This window comes from Culex quinquefasciatus, chromosome 1, assembly GCF_015732765.1.
Source record: "Culex quinquefasciatus strain JHB chromosome 1, VPISU_Cqui_1.0_pri_paternal, whole genome shotgun sequence".
NCBI lineage: Eukaryota > Metazoa > Arthropoda > Insecta > Diptera > Culicidae > Culex > Culex quinquefasciatus.
The window spans coordinates 37,534,055-37,556,953 of NC_051861.1; the positions used below are offsets into that span (position 1 = coordinate 37,534,055).

At 36.6% G+C, this 22,899-nt stretch overlaps 2 protein-coding genes across 13 annotated transcripts in view; both read right to left on the reverse strand.

Moving 5' to 3' along the window:
* The window catches only part of LOC6035079 (tolloid-like protein 2), a 331,983-nt gene that overhangs the window by 248,852 nt on the left and 60,232 nt on the right, over positions 1-22,899 (reverse strand). For all 12 annotated transcript variants that reach the window (XR_005277617.1, XR_005277619.1, XM_038256540.1 and 9 more), the window contains exons 3-4: positions 13,665-13,726; positions 1,775-2,866 (exon numbers count right to left, since the gene is read on the reverse strand). Coding sequence is in view for 10 of the 12 variants with exons in the window: in XM_038256540.1 (XP_038112468.1) it covers positions 1,775-2,858 (1,084 nt within the window). In the remaining 2 variants the exon portion in view is untranslated. The remainder of the gene's footprint in view (positions 1-1,774; positions 2,867-13,664; positions 13,727-22,899) is intronic.
* LOC6039319 lies at positions 5,696-8,781 on the reverse strand. The gene is made up of 4 exons (XM_038262299.1): positions 8,666-8,781; positions 7,592-8,608; positions 6,664-7,533; positions 5,696-6,564 (listed from the first exon to the last, which is right to left on the reverse strand). Exons 1-4 carry the CDS (start codon positions 8,673-8,675, stop codon positions 5,696-5,698), a joined length of 2,766 nt encoding a protein of 921 aa, XP_038118227.1. The 5' UTR covers positions 8,676-8,781.

Sequence of the window (22,899 nt, forward strand, 5' to 3'; positions counted from 1 at the left end):
AAAAGCAAAGAACCAAGGACGCAAAAAAAAGACGACGGATCATCGTTAAACTTGACATCGCTCGTTGGAGGAGGATGGATTTTCCCCAATTTCCTGGCTTTTACCTTGACATCGAGGTGTGCTGATTTTGAGTCAGTTTCGAACTAAATTGCGGAAAATTTGATGAACCATGTTTTGCCGCTGACCAAAGGCACGAAATTCAATTGGAGCAATTTGTGTGACTTTCACACAGGTGATGCAATTTTCCTACGCGAATAACTAATTGGATGAAGGTTGTGGTGTTTGCGTTTTTTCTTGGTTTCAGTATTTTTCAATCTGGAACGAACTACCCAATATGAAGTGAAAAAGAAGTGTGAACATTTTCGAAATTGTCAAAATTGTCAAAATTGTCCAAACTGTCAAAATTGTCGAAATTGTCGAAATTGTCAAAATGGTCAAAATTGTCCAAACTGTCAAAATTGTCAAAATTGTCAAAATTGTCAAAATTGTCAAAATTGTCAAAATTGTCAAAATTGTCAAAATTGTCAAAATTGTCAAAATTGTCAAAATTGTCAAAATTGTCAAAATTGTCAAAATTGTCAAAATTGTCAAAATTGTCAAAATTGAAAAATTGTCAAAATTGGTAAAATTGTCAAATTGTCAAAATTGTCAAAATTGTCAAAATTGTCAAAATTGTCAAAATTGTCAAAATTGTCAAAATTGTCAAAATTGTCAAAATTGTGTAAATTGTCAAAATTGTCAAAATTGTCAAAATTGTCAAAATTATCAAAATTGTCAAAATTGTCAAAATTGTCAAAATTGTCAAAATTGTCAAAATTGTCAAAATTGTCAAAATTGTCAAAATTGTCAAAATTCTCAAAATTCTCAAAATTCTCAAAATTCTCAAAATTCTCAAAATCCTCAAAATTCTCAAAATTCTCAAAATTCTCAAAATTGTCAAAATTGTCAAAATTGTCAAAATTGTCAAAATTGTCAAAATTGTCAAAATTGTCAAAATTGTCAAAATTGTCAAAATTGTCAAAATTGTCAAAATTGTCAAAATTGTCAAAATTGTCAAAATTGTCAAAATTGTCAAAATTGTCAAAATTGTCAAAATTGTCAAAATTGTCAAAATTGTCAAAATTGTCAAAAATTGTCAAAATTGTCAAAATTGTCAAAATTGTTAAAATTGTCAAAATTGTCAAAAATGTCAAAATTGTCAAAATTGTCAAAATTGTCAAAATTGTCAAAATTGTCAAAATTGTCAAAATTGTCAAAATTGTCAAAACTGTCAAAATTTCACATTGTCCAAATTTTCAAAATGGTCCAAATTATCAAAATTGTCAAAATTGTCAAAATTGTCAAAATTTTCCAAATTGTCAAAATTGTCAAAATAGTCAAAATTGTCAAAATTGTCAAAATTGTCAAAATTGTCAAAATTGTCAAAATTGTCAAAATTGTCAAAATTGTCAAAATTGTCAAAATTGTCAAAATTGTCAAAATTGTCAAAATTGTCAAAATTGTCAAAATTGTCAAAATTGTCAAAATTGTCAAAATTGTCAAAATTGTCAAAATTGTCAAAATTGTCAAAATTGTCAAAATTGTCAAAATTTAAAAAAAAGAAAAACAATTACTGTAATATTCTTGTTTTTTTTTGGTTTTCTATCAATTAGGTTCGATTTAAATGTGTCGAAGATATTCCGTTCAAAATCTAACCCTCAAGTGTCACATCTTTGTTCCAAACCTTCAAACCCCCAAACCATCCAAGGAAACACGCCCCAAAACAAGAACTCACCTCCGTGAAGAAACGTGAACATGTTAACGATGAGCAGTGCCGGCAGAAACAGCCGCACCATTCGCTGCATCCCAACGCTCGATGGTCGTGTTGACCTTCGCGACGTGCCTTCAACACTCCTCGTTCCTTCTCCGTTGTCACCGCGTCGATCCGGACTACCGCTGTCACTTTTACCGATTCTTTTGCTCCGACGATTCGCAAGATGGCTACTACTGCTGCTGCTGGAACTGGATAACAATACAAAGATGGCGGCCAGCAGTCGTCGGAAGGGTGTCGTTGTTGTTGGCCGGTGCCTTTCGTTTTGGTAGTAGGCGCTGACCGGCGGCGTCTGCTCACGGTGCAGTTGTGGTTGTTGTTGGTTGGTTGTTGTATGGCAGCATTCGGTTGTTGTTGTTGTTGATGTGGTGGTTGCTTGTTGTTGTTGTTGTTGTCGTCGTCGTCGGCTCTGTTGACAGTCGAGTTTGTCGCCGCCAGAACCACCACCACGCTGGCGAGGAGCATTTGCAGTTGCACTAGTCTTAACATTAGGGTTCGTGTTATCAAAAGAGTTATCGTTAAACGTACGAATCTGTTTAGTGTTACGTGATTGGAAGCATTCATGGTTGTTGTTGTTGTTTTGGTTGTTGTTGCTGTTGTTGATGTCGGCGCTGTTGCTGATTTGGGAGTCGCAGCGGCCGCTTTTATGCTTCCCCGGTCGTCCAAGTCTTCGCCGGCGCCGGTAGGACGCCAGGGTGACAGCTGCCACAGCCCGGCCGCTACCGGAACGGCGGCGGGCACCGGGTAGCGGTCGTTTCCGGCGCTGCGGCACCACCACCGTCGTCGTTCTCGTCCTCCAGCTGGGCCAACGGAAGGGACTGTTGTTGCTGTGGTTGCGGTTGCTGATCCGGCATCTGCTGTCGTCACCGTCGGTTCGTCGTCTTCCGTTCGGAACCGGCTGACGGGGGGAGGAGGCGTTAGCGCTAGCGTTTGTAGTGTTGGCAAATGCGATGCGACGACGGCGACGGGCGACAAGGCAGTCTTGTTCAGTGCTAGTACGGTGGCAGCGCTGGCATGTCCTCTCGATGAATGATACTTCTGAGGCCATGCTGTGCCCTGGAAGTGAAAGAAAAGATGTCTTAAAATACAATTTACAGAAAATCCAAACGCTGTGCTTTTTTCTAGGAAACATTTCACTCGAAAGCACAGTGTGCCTAGCAAACCACCTGCAACTTTTCCGCGAGCTTTTTTGGATAACCTAAAAGTGCGAATCCGCGTCTCCACCGTCCTGAAAGCTTTTCCTCAAATGTCCTTTTTATTGCATAGAGAGCTTTCAAAGCAAGCTTTAACATTATGGCAAAGTTCAATGAACCTTTTCTCTCTTTCTCGATTTAGATAAAAGCTCACTCTCCAATTTTAACAACAAAGAGCATGGATAACATTTCACTCTCCTTCTCTGCCCTCTCTGTTTTTCCTCAACGTAGTATCATCGCAGTTTACTTTTCACGATGATCCTTCGACAAATCCACCAAAAAAAAAATCTTCTTGTCAGGCGTCGTAAAAAGCTTTCGAAACTTGTCGTCGTCCTTGGGGATGGGACGCTGGTGTTGAGAGCCAGGTGGAGGAAAATTCTTACATAATACAGCACACGCATTCGAGGAAATTTTTGCTAGGGTAGTTCTTTGAAACATTTTTAACTCAAGAGATTGTAGTTTCTGGTTGACAAAAAGGAAATATTCGTTATAAATTTGTATTTTTAATTTTAAAAATTAAAAACCACCCCACTTCCCTCTTGGTGTGCAGTTTCGCTTGCCGCACCCAAAGTGTGAGAATTTTCCGAGTATTTTTACACAACACGAGCAAGAACATCTTCAGATTGAGGTTTCCGTGTATGCATCGAAGTGCGAACTCAATTCGCGGTAGACACTTGTTCCGATGGGCGTCTCTTAGTTGCATTTAAAAAAGATAAATTCAGTGCATTATGCATGCTCGCGATAAGTTGCACATGATTCCTCTTTTGAGGTGGAGACATGTTGGAGTTCTGTAGAGTTTAATGGGTTTAGATTTGCATTAAAGTCTTCGCAAATACAAAGAAATTTTGAAAAAAGTTGGGAAAATAAGCATTGAAATACATATTTGAATTAATTTCTGAGCATTTGTTTGAGTATATCAATGAAAATTTTATGATTATTTCTTTTGTTTTTCTCCATGTTTTAATTCTGGAGTTTTTTTTAAAAGGTCCAATAAACCAAATTTTGATTTTTTGCTTTTTGGATGTTTTTCAATACCCCTGACTCAAGGCGGTTTCAAAAACACCCAAAAAGCAAAAACTGGAAATTTGGTTTATTGGACCTTTTCAAAAAAAAAAAAAAACTACAGAATTGGAAAACTTTGGTAAACCTTTTTTCAGAGTATTTTAAGAGTAATAAAGTTTAAGAAAATTGAGTAATATTATGCATTTCGACATTTTGAAAGTTCAAATGTTTAAAAACGTAAATATTTGTATCACATTCAACTTGTGATGATAATTAATACACCCAAGTACACCCAAAACTGGGCAGTGCTCATCCGAGAATATAATCGCCTCGAGTCGAGAGAATAGTGATACCATTCACGGACAAAGGGAACACAGCACGAGATGGGCGAGAGAATTATTCCCTCGAAGATCATTTGCAAAAAAAAGTTCATCCGTCAAAACAGAAAACCAAAAGTGTCAACTACGGGAATCGAACCAGAGACCTTTGACAGACTAACCCAATGACTAAACTTCCTCGGCCACCACAGCTTGATGGCTAAGGTGTGGTCAGATTTATTGTATCAATTAACGAATGAACACTTTTGTTATGATAGTAGGTATAATTTGAGGGAACGATGCTCAAAACTCTGAATTTTGGGTGTAAAAATACTTTTCCACTCAAACAAGATTTTCAACGTAATTTTATCATTTTTCACGAGCGTTGAAAATGTGATAATTTAAGGTGTTTGGGAATCAGTCGCCGTGCAAATTCTATTGAAGCGTGACGGTGGGGCGGTACGACCCCTTTCATTTTTCTGAGCATTTACACCCAACTGGCAGTCGCATGATTGTGATGCATGGCGGCATGAAAGTAGGGTATATGACCCTATTTTGGACCTACTATGCAAAGCTTCAACATATTTCGCATTGTTCTCGGGAACGGTTTTACTTATTTTGCTCATTCCAGGACTATTTTGTAGCTTAATTCATGCTTAACAAAGTATACTATTCAGAATTGAAAATAATTCAATCATTTTATTATTATAAGCATTTCAAGTAAAACATTTTTTGGATGCTTTTTGGACTTATTGAATGTATTTTGGAGCCATCGCTGGATCTATTTTGGACCCACACTCTGATTGGTTGAAATTTTGACAACTCGAATTGCGGCGTGCGGCGACGACACGCACACTTTAAAAAAGCTCGGATTGATAATCCAAAGGGCCTATCCAAGCGGTTTTGAATCAGAAAATATTTATTTTAGATAAGAATATATTTAATTCTGGAAACTTTTTTCATTAAACATTGGTGAAATACTCACATGTTTGGTTTTTTAAGGAATCGGTTCAATTTGAACCCAATTTGGATTCAGCTCTATTTCCATCAAATTTGCTGATTCTTTCTACAGAAACAAATTGTTTTCCAAATGGTATAATAGCTTGTTTGCTTACTTTTTAAAGCATTTTATTCTAAATTGAACGCAAGGCCGATGTTGAAAAATGGTTTTACAATAATAATAATAAAAATTACGGGATGTCTAACCGTATGGAACGGTTCAGAGAGGCGTAGTTTTAAAAATGATAAAAATGAGAGTTAACAGTTTTTTTTTATAGAAAAGAGAGGAAAAGGTAAATAAAAAACTTGAATAAAACACAACAAACAAAAGTTTTATTCAACGACAGCGTAGATTCAACTTAACAACTACAAACTTAGGCATCATCTTCAATCTCAACCCCGCCTTCTTCGGATGACTCCGAATCTTCGTCACTTGATGTCATTCGCTCTAACTGTACCAATTCTTTCTTTTTAGCTTTCTTCTCTCTCTTTTTCGCTTCAATTGCTTCCTGTTTCTGCTTCCGTTCTGCTGCTTTTTTCTCGCGCTCTTCAAGCCTCTTCTTCTTTTCCTTTTCTACCTCTTCCCTTTTCTCTTCTCTTTGTTTCTTCCGCTCTTCAATCCTTCTCTGCTTCTCCTCCTTTGCTGCTTTGTTTTCTTCCGCTTTTCTCTTACGTTCTTCGGCCTTTTTCTTCTTTTCAACTTCATTCTCTGCCTTCTGTTGCACTTTTTTTTCAGCGATTTCAATCCTCCTCTGAAGGAGATTTTTTTTCTCCTCTTCGATCCTTCGGATATCTTCCAGACGTTCTGCAGCAGTCAAAACTGGATTTGCTTTTATTTTGTAGTTGATGTGCTTGCGGGCTCGTTCGGGGGTTTTTGGCGTTGTGAGGTACTTCGAAATGTCACACTCGAGCGATGTGGTTCCTGCAGCCGGCAAATCTGACTGAGCCGGAACAACGGTTCGGCTTACTGGTTCCGGCGTAAGCGTTGTTTCAACAAACGAATCATTCCAAGATGTGTAATGTGATCCAAATTCGCCATAGAAAGAACTTGACGGTCGGGAAGAACTTGACGGGCGGGAAGAACTTGACGGTCGGGAAGAACCTGACGGGCGGGAAGAACTTGACGGTCGGGAAGAACTTGACGGCAACGCAGCGACATCTGTTGATGAGTAGCCCGAATGGTCACCAAGATTTTGCGATGCGCGGTTGGAGTGTGCTTCATGCTGCTCTAATACGTTCAATTCTGTAACATCCGAAGAGGAAGCAAGGTCATCAGAATGAGCAGGTTCTAAAAAATATAACAATAATTAGCTAATGTTGAGTTAAGTTACGTTTAGTTTACCTTTACGAGATTTGCCAAAGCATTTACTGTAATCCACAGCATCTGCGTTGAATGGGAAAAGTCCGCACGGCTTGAAGGACTCGCTGACGGTTTTAATTTTGAAAGCGTGCTTCATCGCCCTTTGCAGGATTTCCGGGAACGTTACAGGTGTAATTTTGGCACTTTCACCGTTTTCATCCTTGAACTTTTTAACCTCCTTCTTCCAGTAATGCTTCAACGGTCCGAAAACACCAACGTCCGCAGGTTGGATGATACGAGTAGAGTTCGGGTACAGTGAGATCAGGACGATCTGCAGCTTCAGACACGCTTCAGCGACCTCTAGCGACATATGACTCTTGTGGCCGTCCACGAAGTAAATGACTGGAAATTGCACATTCCGCTTCACCAAAGCCGGGTGTAGGACTTTCTTGATGTGGCCAACGAAGTTAGCAGTATCCATCCTCCCCGTTTCCGTTCCGCCGAGTCCCCAATCGCCAGGATAATGCTGAGCTATCTCCTTTCCAATCCGTTGCTGTGGAAGAACGACGAGCGGCGGGTACGAATGTCCATCGGCCGAAAACGTGAACAAAACAGTTGTTGTTTGCTTCGCGTTACTCGGTTCAACTATGGACACGTTCTTACTCCCCTTCTCGGCAAGAACCTTTTGAGCCGTAATGTTCATTGGCATGCCGGTTTCATCTCCGCTCAACATACGAGAAGGATCTTCGAGAATATCTTCGAGGCCGTAATCGCGAGCGTACTCTCCCACCTGCGCGTGCCATTTTCGCAAGTCTGATTCCGACACATTAGCACTAGCTTTACTTATTGCTTCTGGTGTACGTATGCTCACGTCCTTGTGACGCTGAAGGAATCCTTCGAGCCAGCGTCGACCTACAAAGATAATAATACATAGTTTAGTATTGATTAAACCTAACATTGGACAATTTACCTGGTGTGTTATCTCGAAAAGGGTTACGACGTGGATTTTCCTTCAAAAAAACGGATATTTTCCGACGTAACGCTTCGGTCGTAACAGGGAACGCCTTCCTCTGCATCTCCTTAATCCAGCAAACAATTTGGGATTCCTCGTCACAGGTCAGGACGGTTTCAGGGCCCCTTCGTCCTTTATTCTTGTAGTTTTCACCCAAACGGTAACGTAAAGTGTTCTTTGGGATCGAGAACTCTTTCGATGCTTTATACTGGGTCATTGAACCGTTACGAACTTGCTCAATGGCACACGCAAGTATTTCCGGGGTATACTTGACACGCTTGTTTTTTGTTATACCGTTGACATGCGCCTTTCCAGAGCTGGGCGGGGAAGTGTGGGCTTTGGAGCGATTCGGGATGAAATCAGAGCTGCGATTTGTCACAACAGGCAGCGTTGCGAACGGTCTTCGTGGACTGGCCTCGCTGGACCCTACACGCTGAGCTTCTTCGATTTCTGCAGAATCGATCATGAATGAGTCCCAACTAACGTCACTGAAGTCCAAGGATTCGCATTCATCCGACGCCAAGTCCCCGTCTTGCGGACTTTCGTTGAAGTCATCTTCCATCGTAAATCGTTCTTGGTCAGACGCGGGGTCGCGGGCTTGCCGGCCTGCTTGTCCGATCCATTCTTCCTCCGAGAAGCTCGTGTGAAGTTCCTCGGGCAGACCATCTAACCCGCCTTCCTCTGCAACATGTTTGTTTACACAGCTGTCCGTATCAGGAACTCCGCCACGACGCGCGGAAGCGATACATCCTTCCTCTGTGGCTTGATTGTTTACAGCGCTGGCCTCGGCGCTGGCCATGTCGGGAGCGCCGCCAAGGCTTGTGGAAGCGAAACATCCGTACGGGTCGTACATCACAATACGTGGACTGCTCACGGCTCGTGAATCGGTTTGCTGTGATAAGTCAAGAGGAGCCAGTTTCGGGAAAGTTCGAACCACCGGTGGCGCTTTACGTCCCGTAGTGAGGTCTAGTGGAGCTGAAAATAATCAATAATATCATTAATTTGAAATAAATACACAAAAAGTACTCTTACCTGGCAACATTTCGATATTATTTACAGAAAAATTAAGCAAAGAATTATTAACAAAACTTGACAAACGTTTCTTACGACACCGCGACACCTCAACTGACAGTTGACGATTGAATAAGCAAAAGGGCCTAATTTGGATTCCAAGTCTAACAGGGTTGCCAGCTCTATATTTCTTAAAGTAGTCATTAAATATTTTGCAGGTAATTGGGTAATATTTTGGATGACAAGAAAAAAACAAACCAACAAATCTTTTTTTAGTTAGTTTGCAATCGGTTCTCATAAACCATCCCAATCTCTAGCATTAATGGGCATTTTGTTTTGGCCTATTTTTGCGTGACATACTTTATGGATGACGCCTACTTGTGGTAGTTATTTGTTTTCAAAGCTCTAAGTTTTTTTAGATATTCTAATTTAAGAAGTTTATTCAGAATTATTAAATTTAAAATATTCTGTGATTTCAACAATACTTTGAAAAAATTTACCAACTGTTGAAAAGTTCTAAAGTTTACATAAATAAAACTGACAACACCTTGTTATGAATGTGTTGGTGATAGCTTGTACTGTTGGACCAGTAGCTCCAAAAACTGATCCAACGCGGCAGATTTGGAAAAATATTTTCAATTGAGTTTTTTTTAACAATGAAAAGGTTTTTTTAGTGTTTTAGTGACGATAAATCAAAGAGTGTTTCATAAACAACACATTCACTGTATGGAAACCGAGTGAAAATGATTTAGTGCCAGTGCAGAACAGAAAAATTGACATGGTGTCACGACGCAAATCGAATAAGCAACGAAGCCGTTTTTTTTCGACCCAATCGACGAGCCGGGGTGGCTGGAATATCGAAAATAATTGTAATTGTTAACATTATTTTGTAAGGTAACTTAGAAAACGGTCCTGCTTGAACTTTCTTTTCATTGGTTTCAGTAAAATCCGAGTTTAAAGGCCATAATTTACATAAATCAGGTAAATAGGTCCAATATAGGTACTAGGTCCAAAATAGGGACATATACCCTATATCAGAATCTGCATGAAATCTGTCCTCATGCATTTTTTGCGATATAGGAGTATGACATTTTTTTCCGTTACCGACAATTATCGACATTACCGACGGCTTTTTGGTTGTATTTCACAAAAAAAACCCTTAGCAGAACGAGGATTGAACCACCAACTTCTTGGTTATTGATCCGACACGCTACCACCGCGCCATGGACGCTTGATGAAAAGTGAGTGAAAGAGCACCAAGATATGCTTCTCTTTGGAGTGTTGCTCGGGGACGGGCCAGCTTTATATGTGTTGGTGAGAACTGCAGATCGCTGAAATTTTTACACGCGGGCAAAAATGATCTACGGGCTTGCTGCAAAAAATGTTATAAAATATGACATTTTCTGCAGCAAATCCAATGTTGCAGATTTTGAGATATATTTTTCCTTTGGGTGTATGTATACAGCAATTCCCCACGAAAACAGCATGGAAAAAAACAAAAGTGCTCGGATCGGGCTCAAAATTTTTCTGGGGGTTCCCTGGCCGAAATAATTAGACCCGTATTTTTTTGTTTGGCCATTAGGGTGACCTACGCCGTCTTAGGGTGGTCTGAAAAATTGCCATTTTCGTCGATTTTCGCAAAAACCACTTTTTTCAAAAAATCATAACTCCTCGCCATTTCAAACGATTTCTATTGTCTTATACGCAAATGAAAGGTAATAAGTTGGCCTATCAAAAAAAAAAATAATAAGAAGTTTCAAAAATCTAGCCTAACATATGAAAAGGTCGAATGAAACTTTAAAATGCCGTTTTAACGGTGTCTGGACCAAAGAGCCCATGTCTGGAAATATTTTTATCGGATTCCCCGGACATTTTTACATAACATACTAAAAAATGGGAGGAGTTCATTAACAGGATTCTGAGATATGATTTTTTGAAAATAAAATCCGTGTTTTTCGACGCGCCGCGCGCAAGAACACGAAAATGACAAAATCGGCAAAAAATCAACTTTTTCCACTAAAACTGCGATAACTTAAAAATTTCAGCGATGACCTATACATGTCTGGGTACCAAAATTTTTGTAATTGAAAGACGCAACAAGGCCAATTTATCACCTTTCATTTGCGTATTAGACAATTGAAATCGGTTGAAATGGCGAGGAGTTATGATTTTTTGAAAAAAGTGGTTTTTGCGAAAATCGACGAAAATTGCCATTTTTCAGACCACCCTAAGACGGCGTAGGTCACCCTAATGGCCAAACAAAAAAATACGGGTCTAATTATTTCGGCCAGGGAACCCCCAGAAAAAAATTGAGCCCGATCCGAGCACTTTTGTTTTTTCCATGCTGTTTTCGTGGGGAATTGCTGTATATATATATATATATTTTTGAAAAATACTAAAACTTTCATAAAATACCGTATTTTTCGAAAATTCTCAATTTTTAAAATTTGCAATATGGGTATCTAACGACGCAAAATGCAAGCATGCGAAATTTCGCTTCGTTTGATACCCAATTGCATATTTAGAAAATTTGTGTATTTTGAAAAACATACGTTAGTTTGTGAAAATTTTAGTATTTTCCAAAAAACAACTCTAATAAATTGAAAATGCATACGAATTATCGCTTCGCTTGATGCCCATATTATAAATTAGGAAATTTGAGTACTTGCAAAAAACACGGTATTTTGTGAAAATTTTAGTATTTTACAAAAATGCTTGAATAAGGTTATGCTTTAAATCAAAGAATAAGCTCAATACTATCAGTTGGTAATAATCTACCATCAATCTCAACAAGGACAGTAGTTTTTAGACAGCTTAAAAGAAATCTAAAATTGATTTTATTTTTGTTCTTTGTTTTGCTTTGTATGATAAATGAAACATATCAAATAAATCAATGTGATTTAAATTAAATAAGTAACATTGAAATATATTTTATTTATGTTTAAATATTTGACATCACTTGAAAAAGCTTTAAAAATTCTTTAAATTAAAACAAAAACTGCAGCAACATCTAATAAAGTGATAGCAGATAATGTAAAATTTTAGATAAATTAAGAATTTTCATTTCATTTAAAACATATTTTACAAATTATCTTTTATTCACAACTGCCAACTGGGGAAAATCAAGACAAAAGTCTGGTATAGGAGAAAATCGATTTTTTTTAAATGGCTTAAGCAGCTGTATTACTTTGTTATCTTTGTCCTGATTTTCCCCAGGCGGCGGTGTTTGATGAAAAATAGTAAAATATGATAATTTTTCAAATTTAGAATAATTAAGACCCAGTCTTTGAATAGAATATAAAATAAAATAGAAAATATTTATAGCGCTAGGAAATTTTTGAATTTCTAAAATAAAATTTTAACAATTTTCTATAATATGCCATATAAGTGCTGATATATGTCGAGTACAAATTTTGAATGCTTTATAATATTTATCGAGTATTAATTATTCAAATGTTTATCTATTTATACAGCCTAATCAGAATTTCCAAACCAAAGTTAGTTTTTTCTCAATTTCGGGAATTTCCGGGATAAAATATGAAAAATCCCGAGATTCGGGAATTCCCGATTTTGGAAAAGTTCCGGGAATTCCCGGGATGGACGCACTATTTTTTTTTACAATTGAGTTACGATAAATGGCAGCTATTTGCCAAAGTTTTGTTAGTTGAAATACGTTTTTTTCATTTTGAGTATGCCAAATCAAATCGGGCGTTCATTTTTACGCAAAAGTCCCTGAGACATCAATTTTCTATCTCTTCACGGTTTCGAGCTACAAATTACAGAAAAGTCGTTCAGCTCACCCGCTTTGATCATGAATTACAGCTTTCGTAATATATACCTTACCATTCACAGCAAAAAAGTGTAAATTTGGAAGGTATAATTCTAGAAGGTTGAATATTACCTCTTTTATGATGTAGTTTTACCTTAATTTGAACTGTAAAAGCGACATTACACCAGAATAGTGGTAAAATTACACATTTTCAGAGGTAAAATTATTCATTTTTTGTGACATAAAAGATGTACCCCTTTCCAGATGTTATATTACCATGAATTATTTTTCTGTGTTGAAAATGTATCTGAAAATGTTGTTTTGAATAAAAAAAAACTGCAAAAGTGACGATAATAGGTCGCTTAGTGTGACGAAAATGGGTAAATTTTTCTACTCAACATAAATAATGTAAAATTACATCGAAAAAAAGGTCAACCAGAAAATTAGCAGAAACGTTGTGAAGAAGAAATGTAATATTGACGCAAAAGTCACGATGAAATAGCAAATTTTTCAATTGTTCTGTTTCCCTAAAATTCTCCCCATCATAAAGAAAAATAAGAAAGAGAGCGTCAAAAGGGAACACGTGCAAGAATATCTCCGCTATCGCGATACATTAAAATGACATTAAACACGGCGGCGCTTCATCTTGCATCATGCCGCGACAAACTTCCTGCCCTCATCGCAAAGAGCCACTTCCGGGTACAGGTCCCTGGGAGGACTTTGAGAAGTATCTTTTTTTTTGTGATTTAGTTTTTTTATTTTTTAAATTTGTGTGTTTCTTTAAGAATGTTTTTTTTTTCAGTACGTTTCACACCACTTGACAGTGTCAAAAAAAGGATAAAGAAGAGTATTTAGTGGGAGCCACTCTGCCTTCAAGAGTGTGGCAATATGGTGATGGCTTTTAGACGAGAGGAAAATTACGGTACAAAGAAAAAAAAATAGGCAAAACATGCTATCGCGTATCCTGGAGAGACGACAGGGCTACTTCCACGGCAAGAAAACTCTGAAACAGGACGGATTCTTGGAACGCCAGGATCGTCGTCTCCATTAGCGTGCAGCCAGGGAGCTACTACTTTCCCACAGGAAGTACTCAGACCCGTTGATGGCAGGCTCAAGTTGATGTTCTGCGGGATGTTGCTAGACACATGCTTCAAGTAAATGGACTTTGCTAGGGAAGCTTTACTTGTAATGCTCTTTTTTTCAGTGTTGCTTGTCATTTCAAGTTTGCATCAATTTCTAAGTAATACACACCATATCGTCTGCTTTCGAATCGTTGACACAACAGCGCCTAGAAAATGTTTACATCGGGATTCCTGCAACGAAAAGAGTGAGAAAAAGAGCACAATTTAAAACTTTAGTTCAACCCATCTCGCTGCGGCTGTTTGAATTTCTCCACGAAACAACAAATCAATTTCCGGCTTTTCAACGGATCGGGAGGGCACTTTGTAACTTCCACTTAAAAGAAGAGAAGACTGCATCCACGTGGGGACAGGAAGCGAGCGGCAAAATTCTCAATTTCCTCGCCTATTTAAAATGCATTTATCAATCAACTTCAAGCTCAAAGAGGGAAATAGTGTCAAATGGATTGGAGGTAAGGGTGGAGGTGAATAAAAATAACAAGCTGATGAGAGAGATGTCAGTTTGATTTGTCACCGGGAACTGAAATCGACTGGTTGGTTGGTCAAGTGCATTCAATTGGTGACAAATCTGATTTTTTTTAATAAAAATGTTTCGAGTGGGTCTCTCTATATAGAAATGTCGCCATCAATCATTTTGTGTTGTTCATCGGTGAGAGGTGAAATGCTCAGCGATTTAATGCGCAATAGAAGAGATTTGTTGCAATCGACGATAAATGTATTTTAAATTTACTGCTTTGACCTAATGTTTCAATTAGAGAAACGAGCAACTAATCTTACTTTAATTTGTACGATCCCCTTGTTTAAGAATGATATTTCCGATGTTCGCGAAATTGATAACTTTGTATGATTATTTGCAACTAAATTTAAATGTGTTTAATAATGTTTCTAAATCCTGCTGTGAAGGTTGCTATCTTCCTCACATTGAATTCAATTATACACTGAAAAAAAAATAAAAGTACCAAATTCCTTTATTCTAGGAATTTTGGCTCCTTTCCTTATTAAGTAATCCAAAAAACCCGATTACTAAATAAGGAAAAGAGGCAAAATTCCTAGAATAAAGGAATTTGGTACTATTTTTTTATTTCAGTGCATATGAGCAATTCTCTACGTAGTCGGTCTTTTGCCTTCCTCACCTGAGATAAATGAACTTCTTTCAGAAACGACGTAGACCCACCTTCATGTATACCTATCGACTCAGAATCAAAAACTGAACAAATGTCTGGTTGTATGTGTGTGACCAAAATTCTTACTCAGTCTTCTCAGCACTGGCTTAACCGATTTAGGTCAAACTGGTCGCATTAGACTCGGTTTATGGTCCCATACGTCGCTATTGAATTGTTTAAAGTTTCGATAAGTAGTTCAAAAGTTATGTATAAAAATGTGTTTTTTCACAAATATCCGAATCTCACTTAAATGTATGTAAACTATGTCCGGATCCAAAATCTGACCCATCGTTGGTTAGGTAATAGAAAAACTGTTCCAACGAGTACAAACATTGGTAATCTGGCAACCCTGTCTTGAGTTATTACCACTTAAGTGATATTTATATACATTTTTGAAGCTCGATCTCGATTAAATGTATGCAAACAATGTCCGGATCCATCACCCGACCCATCGTTGGTTAAACGAAAACCCTTTCCAACGAGTCTAAAACATTGATAATCTTGCAACCCTATCTCGAGTTATGACCACTTAAGTGATATTGTACTTTTTTGAAGCCGGATCTCAATTAAATGTATGCAAACGATGTCCGGATCCATCACCCGACTCATCGTTGGTTAGGTAATCGAGAGACCTTTCCAACGAGTCCACATCATTGAAGATCTGGCAACCCTGTCTCGGGTTATGACCACTTAAGTAATATTTATGTACTTTTTTGAAGCCGGATCTCGATTAAATGTATGCAAACGATGTCCGGATCCATCATCCAACCCATCGTTGGTTAGGTAATCAAGAGACCTTTCCAACGAGTCCACAACATTGAAGATCTGGCAACCCTGCCTCGAGTTATGACCACTTAAGTAATATTTATGTACTTTTTTGAAGCCGGATCTCGATTAAATGTATGCAAACGATGTCCGGATCCATCATCCAACCCATCGTTGGTTAGGTAATCAAGAGACCTTTCCAACGAGTCTACAACATTGATAATCTGGCAACCCTGTCTCGAGTCTTTTAACCCTTAAATGCCCATTTATATTATATTTGAACGTTTAAATATTAAAATTCAGTTTTAACCAATTCCTTGCATTTTTATTTGTTTTATTTTATCACCATCGTATTACCCCGACAATTTTACATAACAATCATTGTCGACCTCAAACTAAAATGAACTATTGGCAAGATATAGCGATTTTACTGAAAAAAGTTTGATTTTAGGCAGCACTCGGAAGTACATGGTGTACTTTTCAACAAAAAGGGATGAACCCCGCATAGTTCAGTTTTTATATGTGAGAAACTTATTTCGGATTTGAATTCATAGGAGGAGGATTAAAAAATTGTCCGGGGAACACGATAGTGATAAAATAAAACAAATGAAAATATAAGAAATTGGTCAAAATTGAAATTTAATACTTAAACGTTAAAATATAATACAAGTGGGCATTTAAGGGTTAAAATATTTTTATCGAATTCTTGGGACAATTTTCTATGAAATGCAACTTGTAGAAAATCTTATGCTCAAATAGTTGCAAAGTTATGATTAAAAGCAAAAAAAGTTTTTCAGAAAATCGTAAAAAAGAGGGCGGTGCCAACAATAGAGGTATGGTCCAATCAGCACCAAACTTGGGATTTCTGTTAACTATCAATAGACGAACATTCCCTCCAAGTTTGGTCCAAATCGGTGAAGGTCGAGTCCAAAAGTGTACTCAGTTGACCTGGAATGACCCATACTGTTTTTTTCAAAAAAAATAAGTATCGGTCGCAAAACAAAATTCAACGTCATTTTTCGATGTTAAAGCGAATTTGCAATCAAAAAGTACTTCAGTGAAATTTTGATAAAGTGCACCGTTTTCACGTTAAATCCATTTTTAGGCAACTTTTTTGAAAATAGACACAGTTTTTAATTTTTTTTTAAATAGTGCACATGTTTGCCCACTTTTGAAAAAAAATATGTTTGAAAAGCTGAGAAAATTCTCTATATTTTGCTTTTTTGAACTTTGTTGATTCGACCATTGGTTGCTGAGATATTGCCATGCAAAGATTAAAAATAGGAAAAATTAAGTTTTCTTAGTTTCACCCTCACAGCCCACAATTTTCTAATGTCGATATCTCAGCAACAAATGGTTCGATTTCCAATGTTAAACAATATTTTAATTTTTAATCAAGACTAACATTTCAAAAGGGCGTGATCTTGAATGTTGGGCCCTTTTAAAATTTAATGCAATGTTAATGGATGGATCGGAAAATTTCACGAATGTTTCATATTTTATTATTGAAAATCGAACCGTTGGTTGCTGAGATATCGACATTCGAAAATGGTGGGTTGTTTGGGTGAAAACATCAATTTTACTGTTTTGCCTTTCATCCTAACTCGTCGTCCAGATAGCGTTGGATTCGGACGTGCTTGTTGAAAGCAAATTGAAACAGTTCAAGGTCGTTGTGCTCTGTGAAATAACAATGGAATCCCGAAGATTGTTTACGCTGAGGGTGCATTTCGGAGTAGGTTCCCGGAAACCGAAGGATGAGGAGATATTTCAGTTCTTCCGGAAGCAAGGATGGACCAGCTGTGATTTGAGTGCTATGTACCGAGAGGATCATAGCCTGTACGTCCGGTTCAAGTCAGCCAAAGGAATGGAAAAAGCCTTTTCTAGGTTAGGTTCGAAAACCACGTTTTTGTACAGCGATGGAACGGAGGCAGATGTAACGGTTGCGGACGCTGGAGGTGTATCGAAGTACGTTCGAGTTTTTGGATTGCCATCGGAAGTTGAAGATGGTCGGATTGAGGAGGTTTTGGGAGGATATGGAAGAGTTCAACAGCTGTACCGAGAACGTTATCCGGAGGAAACGGGATTCCCAATTTAGAGTGGCGTTCGAGGAGTATTTATGGAGGTTAAGGAAGCAATACCGGCTCAGGTCAAGATTCAAGGAATAAGCGCTCGAATTTACTATGACGGAATGGTCAACAAATGTTTCGTATGTGGATCGAAGGATCATTTGAAGGCTGACTGTAAGGTTAGGGGAAAAATGCAGGAGAAACCGATTGATTCGTCGCCTAGGGAACCCAGCTCATTTGCAAGTGTGTTGGCTAATAGTTCCGCGTCTTCCCAGTCAGACAAAACAGTGTCTGATGGCTCAATGGTGCAAGACGATAGAAAGGTTACTTCAGAAACAGCAATCACTAGCCTGAAGGGAAAACCGAATGAAAGAAAACTTCCATATAGATTTAAGGGAGGAAAGATCATAATTGATGAAGAGTTTGCAAAATATTAGGATGATCGGGATGAATTGGTCCTAGAAAGAAGGGCAGCGGAAAAAAAGAGACTACTTGATTCACAAGGACAGCAATAATTATTGGAAAGAGTTTATGAACTTATGTATGTAAATATTTTAATATTTGTTAATTCAGCTTTATTTATTTAAATATGACGATCAGTGAATTTTAAATCGTAAAAAAAAAAAAAAAATCACAATGCATCGATTTTCGTCGCCAAGTCGACAAGTTGTCAAGTTGAGCTTCGAAAACTGGCGCGAGAATGTTTCACATGTAACATGTAAGATATCGTAGCTTTTCGGTTTCTAATGCCCTCTTGTTTTGCATGACTGTCCAATGTATATGCAAAAACTTTTGTGACATTTATTCTGCTAAAATCAAATTGTTGACATGTGCTCCCAAAATAGCCTAAAAGTCGACTTCATTTTTCGTAATTTCGTAAGTTTATTTAACAGAGTACATTGGATTCCAATGGGAGCTTTCTAAACTATTCATCGTTTATATCGTTTTCAAAGTTTCGAATGCTCGCGACGCAAGGTAAGGCGGGTTTTCCAGCTGTCAAAATAGTGAGTTAATGTCTCCTTTAGGCAAATTTCACCGGATTTTTTTTCTGTAGGGTTGTTAGCCATGCCAAACTGATCCGAAATACGCATCTAAACGCGTTTTTCGGTTCCGTTTGGAATGATTAACAACCATACAGAAAAAAAATCAAATTTTCACTTTTCTAAAAATCTCTATATAAAATCCGGGTTTCGTGCTAACTAACTATTTTGACAGCTGGGAAATCCCACCTTACCTTGCTAATCAACATACCTTCATCATAAGATTTTGAAACACTTTCTTTTGTGCTGCCTAGAGGGTGACGAGCGGAAATTCCCGGGAAATCGGCCATTTTTGGACCTCTCGATTCCCGGGAAATTTGGTCGAGACTCCCGGGAAATTTTATACTTACAAATATCGACCCAAAATTAAAAATTTAATCAGAAAAAAACATTTGAAAAATTCAAAATTGTTAAGAATATTGGATGTTCAATGTTCGATTCTCAAATTTGAATAAACCAATGCTTCTCTTATCTTCTTATTCTAAAAGTGTAAATTTAAACTTTAAAAAAAATCTAATAACTATAATTGAGAGTAACCAAAAATTGTGGACCCCAAAATTTACCTTGAAAGCAGTAACACACCAGGAATGAAATATTTATTATTTTTAAGCAGGAAAACCTTTTCAAGATAAGTTTGATTTCCATATCCTCTATCAAGTGGGTCTCGTGGCGCAGGGGTAGCGGCTTCGGCTGCCGATCCCGATGATGCTATGAGACGCGGGTTCGATTCCCGCCTTATCCACTGAGCTTCTATCGGATGGTGAAGTAAAACGTCGGTCCCGGTTTCTCCTGTCTCGTCAGAGGCGCTGGAGCAGAAATCCCACGTTAGAGGAAGGCCATGCCCCGGGGGGCGTAGTGCCAATAGTCTCTCTCTCTATCAAGCATAGAAAAACTCATAATCTTGTTTTTTTTTTAATTCTCGCTGTATCGAAGTTATTTCCTTTTTTGATGTCAATAAGTAATTTTGTGTTTTGAATATTAAATTATCAGCGCCGTACCTAGGGGTTGGCGCAGTTGGCGACCGCCAAGGGCGCCAGCCCTTGGGGGGCGCCAAAATCGATGATTGTATATAATTTTAATGTCAGCTATAACATCTTCATTAGATATTTGAAACAGAAAGGGCGTGGAATTATAAAATAGAATTACAATTAACTAATTTGTTTTAAAATATAAAAACAATATTTAGTGGCGCCAAAGTCGATTGTATGAATATTTCTACTGAAGTGTTTTTGAAAATTCATACTTGATGCTAAATTATTTTTTTCATCGAGCGACAGAAAGTTAAAGGAGTTTTAAAAGAAATTCTCAAACTAAATACACGTTAAAGTTTGGACCGTTGTATAATGAAGTTTAAGTCATACCTTCCAGACTATAAAAAAGTCCCACTATATGTTATTATGACGTTCATTTGGCTGTTCTATGAAATGAGAATAATTTTAACATTAAAACATATACCTTTCTTTTGAAATTTTTACATTCTCGAGTTAAAAATGGCCTTTGTAATAATTTCAGCACGATTTCCCTTTTATAATCAACTTCGTGCATTGAAATTTGCATACTCTTTTTCAAAATACAAGGGTTTTGAAATTGAAAAACTGCTGTAAATTTTCATCAATAAGACCAACATTATTTGCCTAAGAAAAAAATGTTTTTCAGAGCACATCACTTTTTATGTTTTAGTTTAACCAGTGTTGTTTACATTTTAAATCGTCTAAAAAGCTTTGAACATGAAAAACAATCTATTTTTTTATGTTAAAACCAACAAATAATATTTTATCAAGATTTAAAATTATTTGTATAGTTTTGCGCACAAAAATATTTTTCTAGAAAATAAAATTTTATTTTACGAATTAAAAATAAACAAATAAATCGAAACATAATTTTAAAAAATTAAATGATGAAATATATTCTCAAAAATCGTATGGGCAAATCACTCAAAATTAATTAAAAATTTCTTAGCTTTATATTTTTTTTTAACTTTTTTTTCTAACAAAACATAAAATTCGTCGATACTTAGAAATTTTGGAAACTTATGATTGCAAAACAACTGAACGGCCCAAGTAGCAAGTAGAACATCGCTTTTTATTGTTTTTGTTGATCAATTGCTTCACTAGCGTTTCTATACGTTAACAAGCCTTACCCGACAAACTTCGTTCTGCCTTTTTCGTTTGTTGACGTTTTTAACTTTTTTGCTTATTCAGCCTCCTTTGATCAAAATTTGATTTTACGTAACTTTTCCCGTACAATCTGCAGATTTTCCGCAATCGGTTCCAGAGTGGCAAAAGTTGTAACTTTATGGCGTAAGAACCTTCCTTGAACTTGTACGAACCCAACGCAACAAAGAGCGCCTCGATCCGACGTTCCGTGTTCAAGTGATTCGCGTTCGAACAAAACCATCGAATTTTTATACATATATATATATAATAATATATATATATATATATATATATATATATATATATATATATATATATATATATATATATATATATATATATATATATATATATATATATATATATATATATATATATATATATATATATATATATATATATATATATATATATATATATATATATATATATATATATATATATATATAGAAGAAGATTATTGAACAAGTGTCAGAAAATTTGGTCAATTGTTCACATTTTGATCAAAAAACCATTATTCAACATGGTTGTGTAACACAAATGCCAAATCTAGCAACGGATTAAGAATAGTTCATTTTGAAGTTTATTCTGACTTGAATAAAACATGCTTTTAGAACTCGAAAAGCAAAATGACATTTGCAGATATGATGATTCATTTCAGTTTGCTAAACATGATAACATAGTAGATGTAACCTTTGGTTTCAGCTGGGATTTCTCGTAAACAAGTTGTTAATGTGTAGTTCTCAAATCGTTTTCCTAACTCATTTCTTAATCTTAAGGGCAGGATGTTGTTAAATGGTTCTAACGACGTTTACCTTACCCGGTTCAGTATCTTATGGTCATGAGTTCTTATGACATGTTCAAAAAACGTTCTCTATGCAAGTATGACTTGCACTTGCAAAACTAGCTCGAAACACGGACTTTTCTAACGGATGAAGAGATGTTCAACAAAAGTAAAACTTGCGCTTTTTCCAGCGGAAATCTCTTGGCGAACAAATGTGCTACTTGGGGGGTTTATAATGCATTTTAAAACACTTTTTTCATTGAAATGTTGAAACCGTGGCATGTTATTTAAATTTTTTAACTGTTTTATTTTTTTGGTCATAGTCGACGGACATAAACTTCAAAAAATATATGCAAAGGCCTAAATTGATTTTGACGAAATTTTGTTCTGCCGCTGCATGTTGATAAATTATACTTCGATGCCGGTGTGCTCTTTTGAGCTAAGCTTGCTGGGATTCCCATCTAGATAGAACAAGATAGCACACGGTCATCGAATTATTATTTTTTTAATTTTGAAGAAGGATTGTTTTTTTCATTTTTCGTTGTAATTATCGAAATGAAATCCAAAGCCAAATCAGCTAATTATTTTTCAAATCCGGGAAAGTTCTTTGCTTATACAATCAAATTAAGACTACATCAGATCAAATTATGCAGGCTTAAAAATATAAAATTTGCTAACAAGTTTTAGCAAAATTTATTATGATTGAGCATTTAATTCTGTGCATTTATCTGAGAAATAAATTAAAAAAAAAAACAAAAAACTGCCATCATTATCGTTTCATGAAATCTGAGAAAATATTCAGCCTACTTAACTCCTGTAATAAATTTTCAATTCAACCTATCTCATATTATATGAACAATAAAACATACAATAACTGTGTTTCTGAATTTTACCATATTAAGGTCTCCAATTGCAATTATAAAATCAAAACTCATATAGAAGCAATAATTAAAAATCAATATCAATTTATCAAAATGCTTGTTAATTTGGGAGGGGCGCCAAATTGATGCTTCGCCAAGGGCGCCGTAGACCCAACGTACGGCTCTGTAAATTATATTTATGTTGGGAATAAAAATGAGGCGTAATTTGTAAAGTTAGTGTCCGCTAATTGTGAACATTTACAGTTGATCTTAAGAAGGAAAAAATCAACTTAAAGTTTTTACTTTGTGTCGTTATTTATCATATTGCAAAAATTCCATATTGCATAAATGGAAAATTTTATATTAGTTATATTTTTACTTTCAAAAAATCTAATAATAAGTTTGTCCAACTTTTGAAAAATCACTCAGTGCGAATGAAGATTCGTAAACATTTTAAACTGCAATTTCGAGTCCCAAAAAGGCTCAAGAAACGATTTTGTATTTGTAGATTGA

Bases quoted from the DNA above. Each gene is read 5' to 3' on its own strand.
- LOC6039319 (XM_038262299.1), bottom strand. The intron at 7,534-7,591 runs GTAAATTGTCCA...TTATCTTTGTAG, and splicing joins TTTTCGAGATAACACACCAG to GTCGACGCTGGCTCGAAGGA. The intron at 6,565-6,663 runs GTAAACTAAACG...CGGATGTTACAG, and splicing joins CTTTGGCAAATCTCGTAAAG to AATTGAACGTATTAGAGCAG.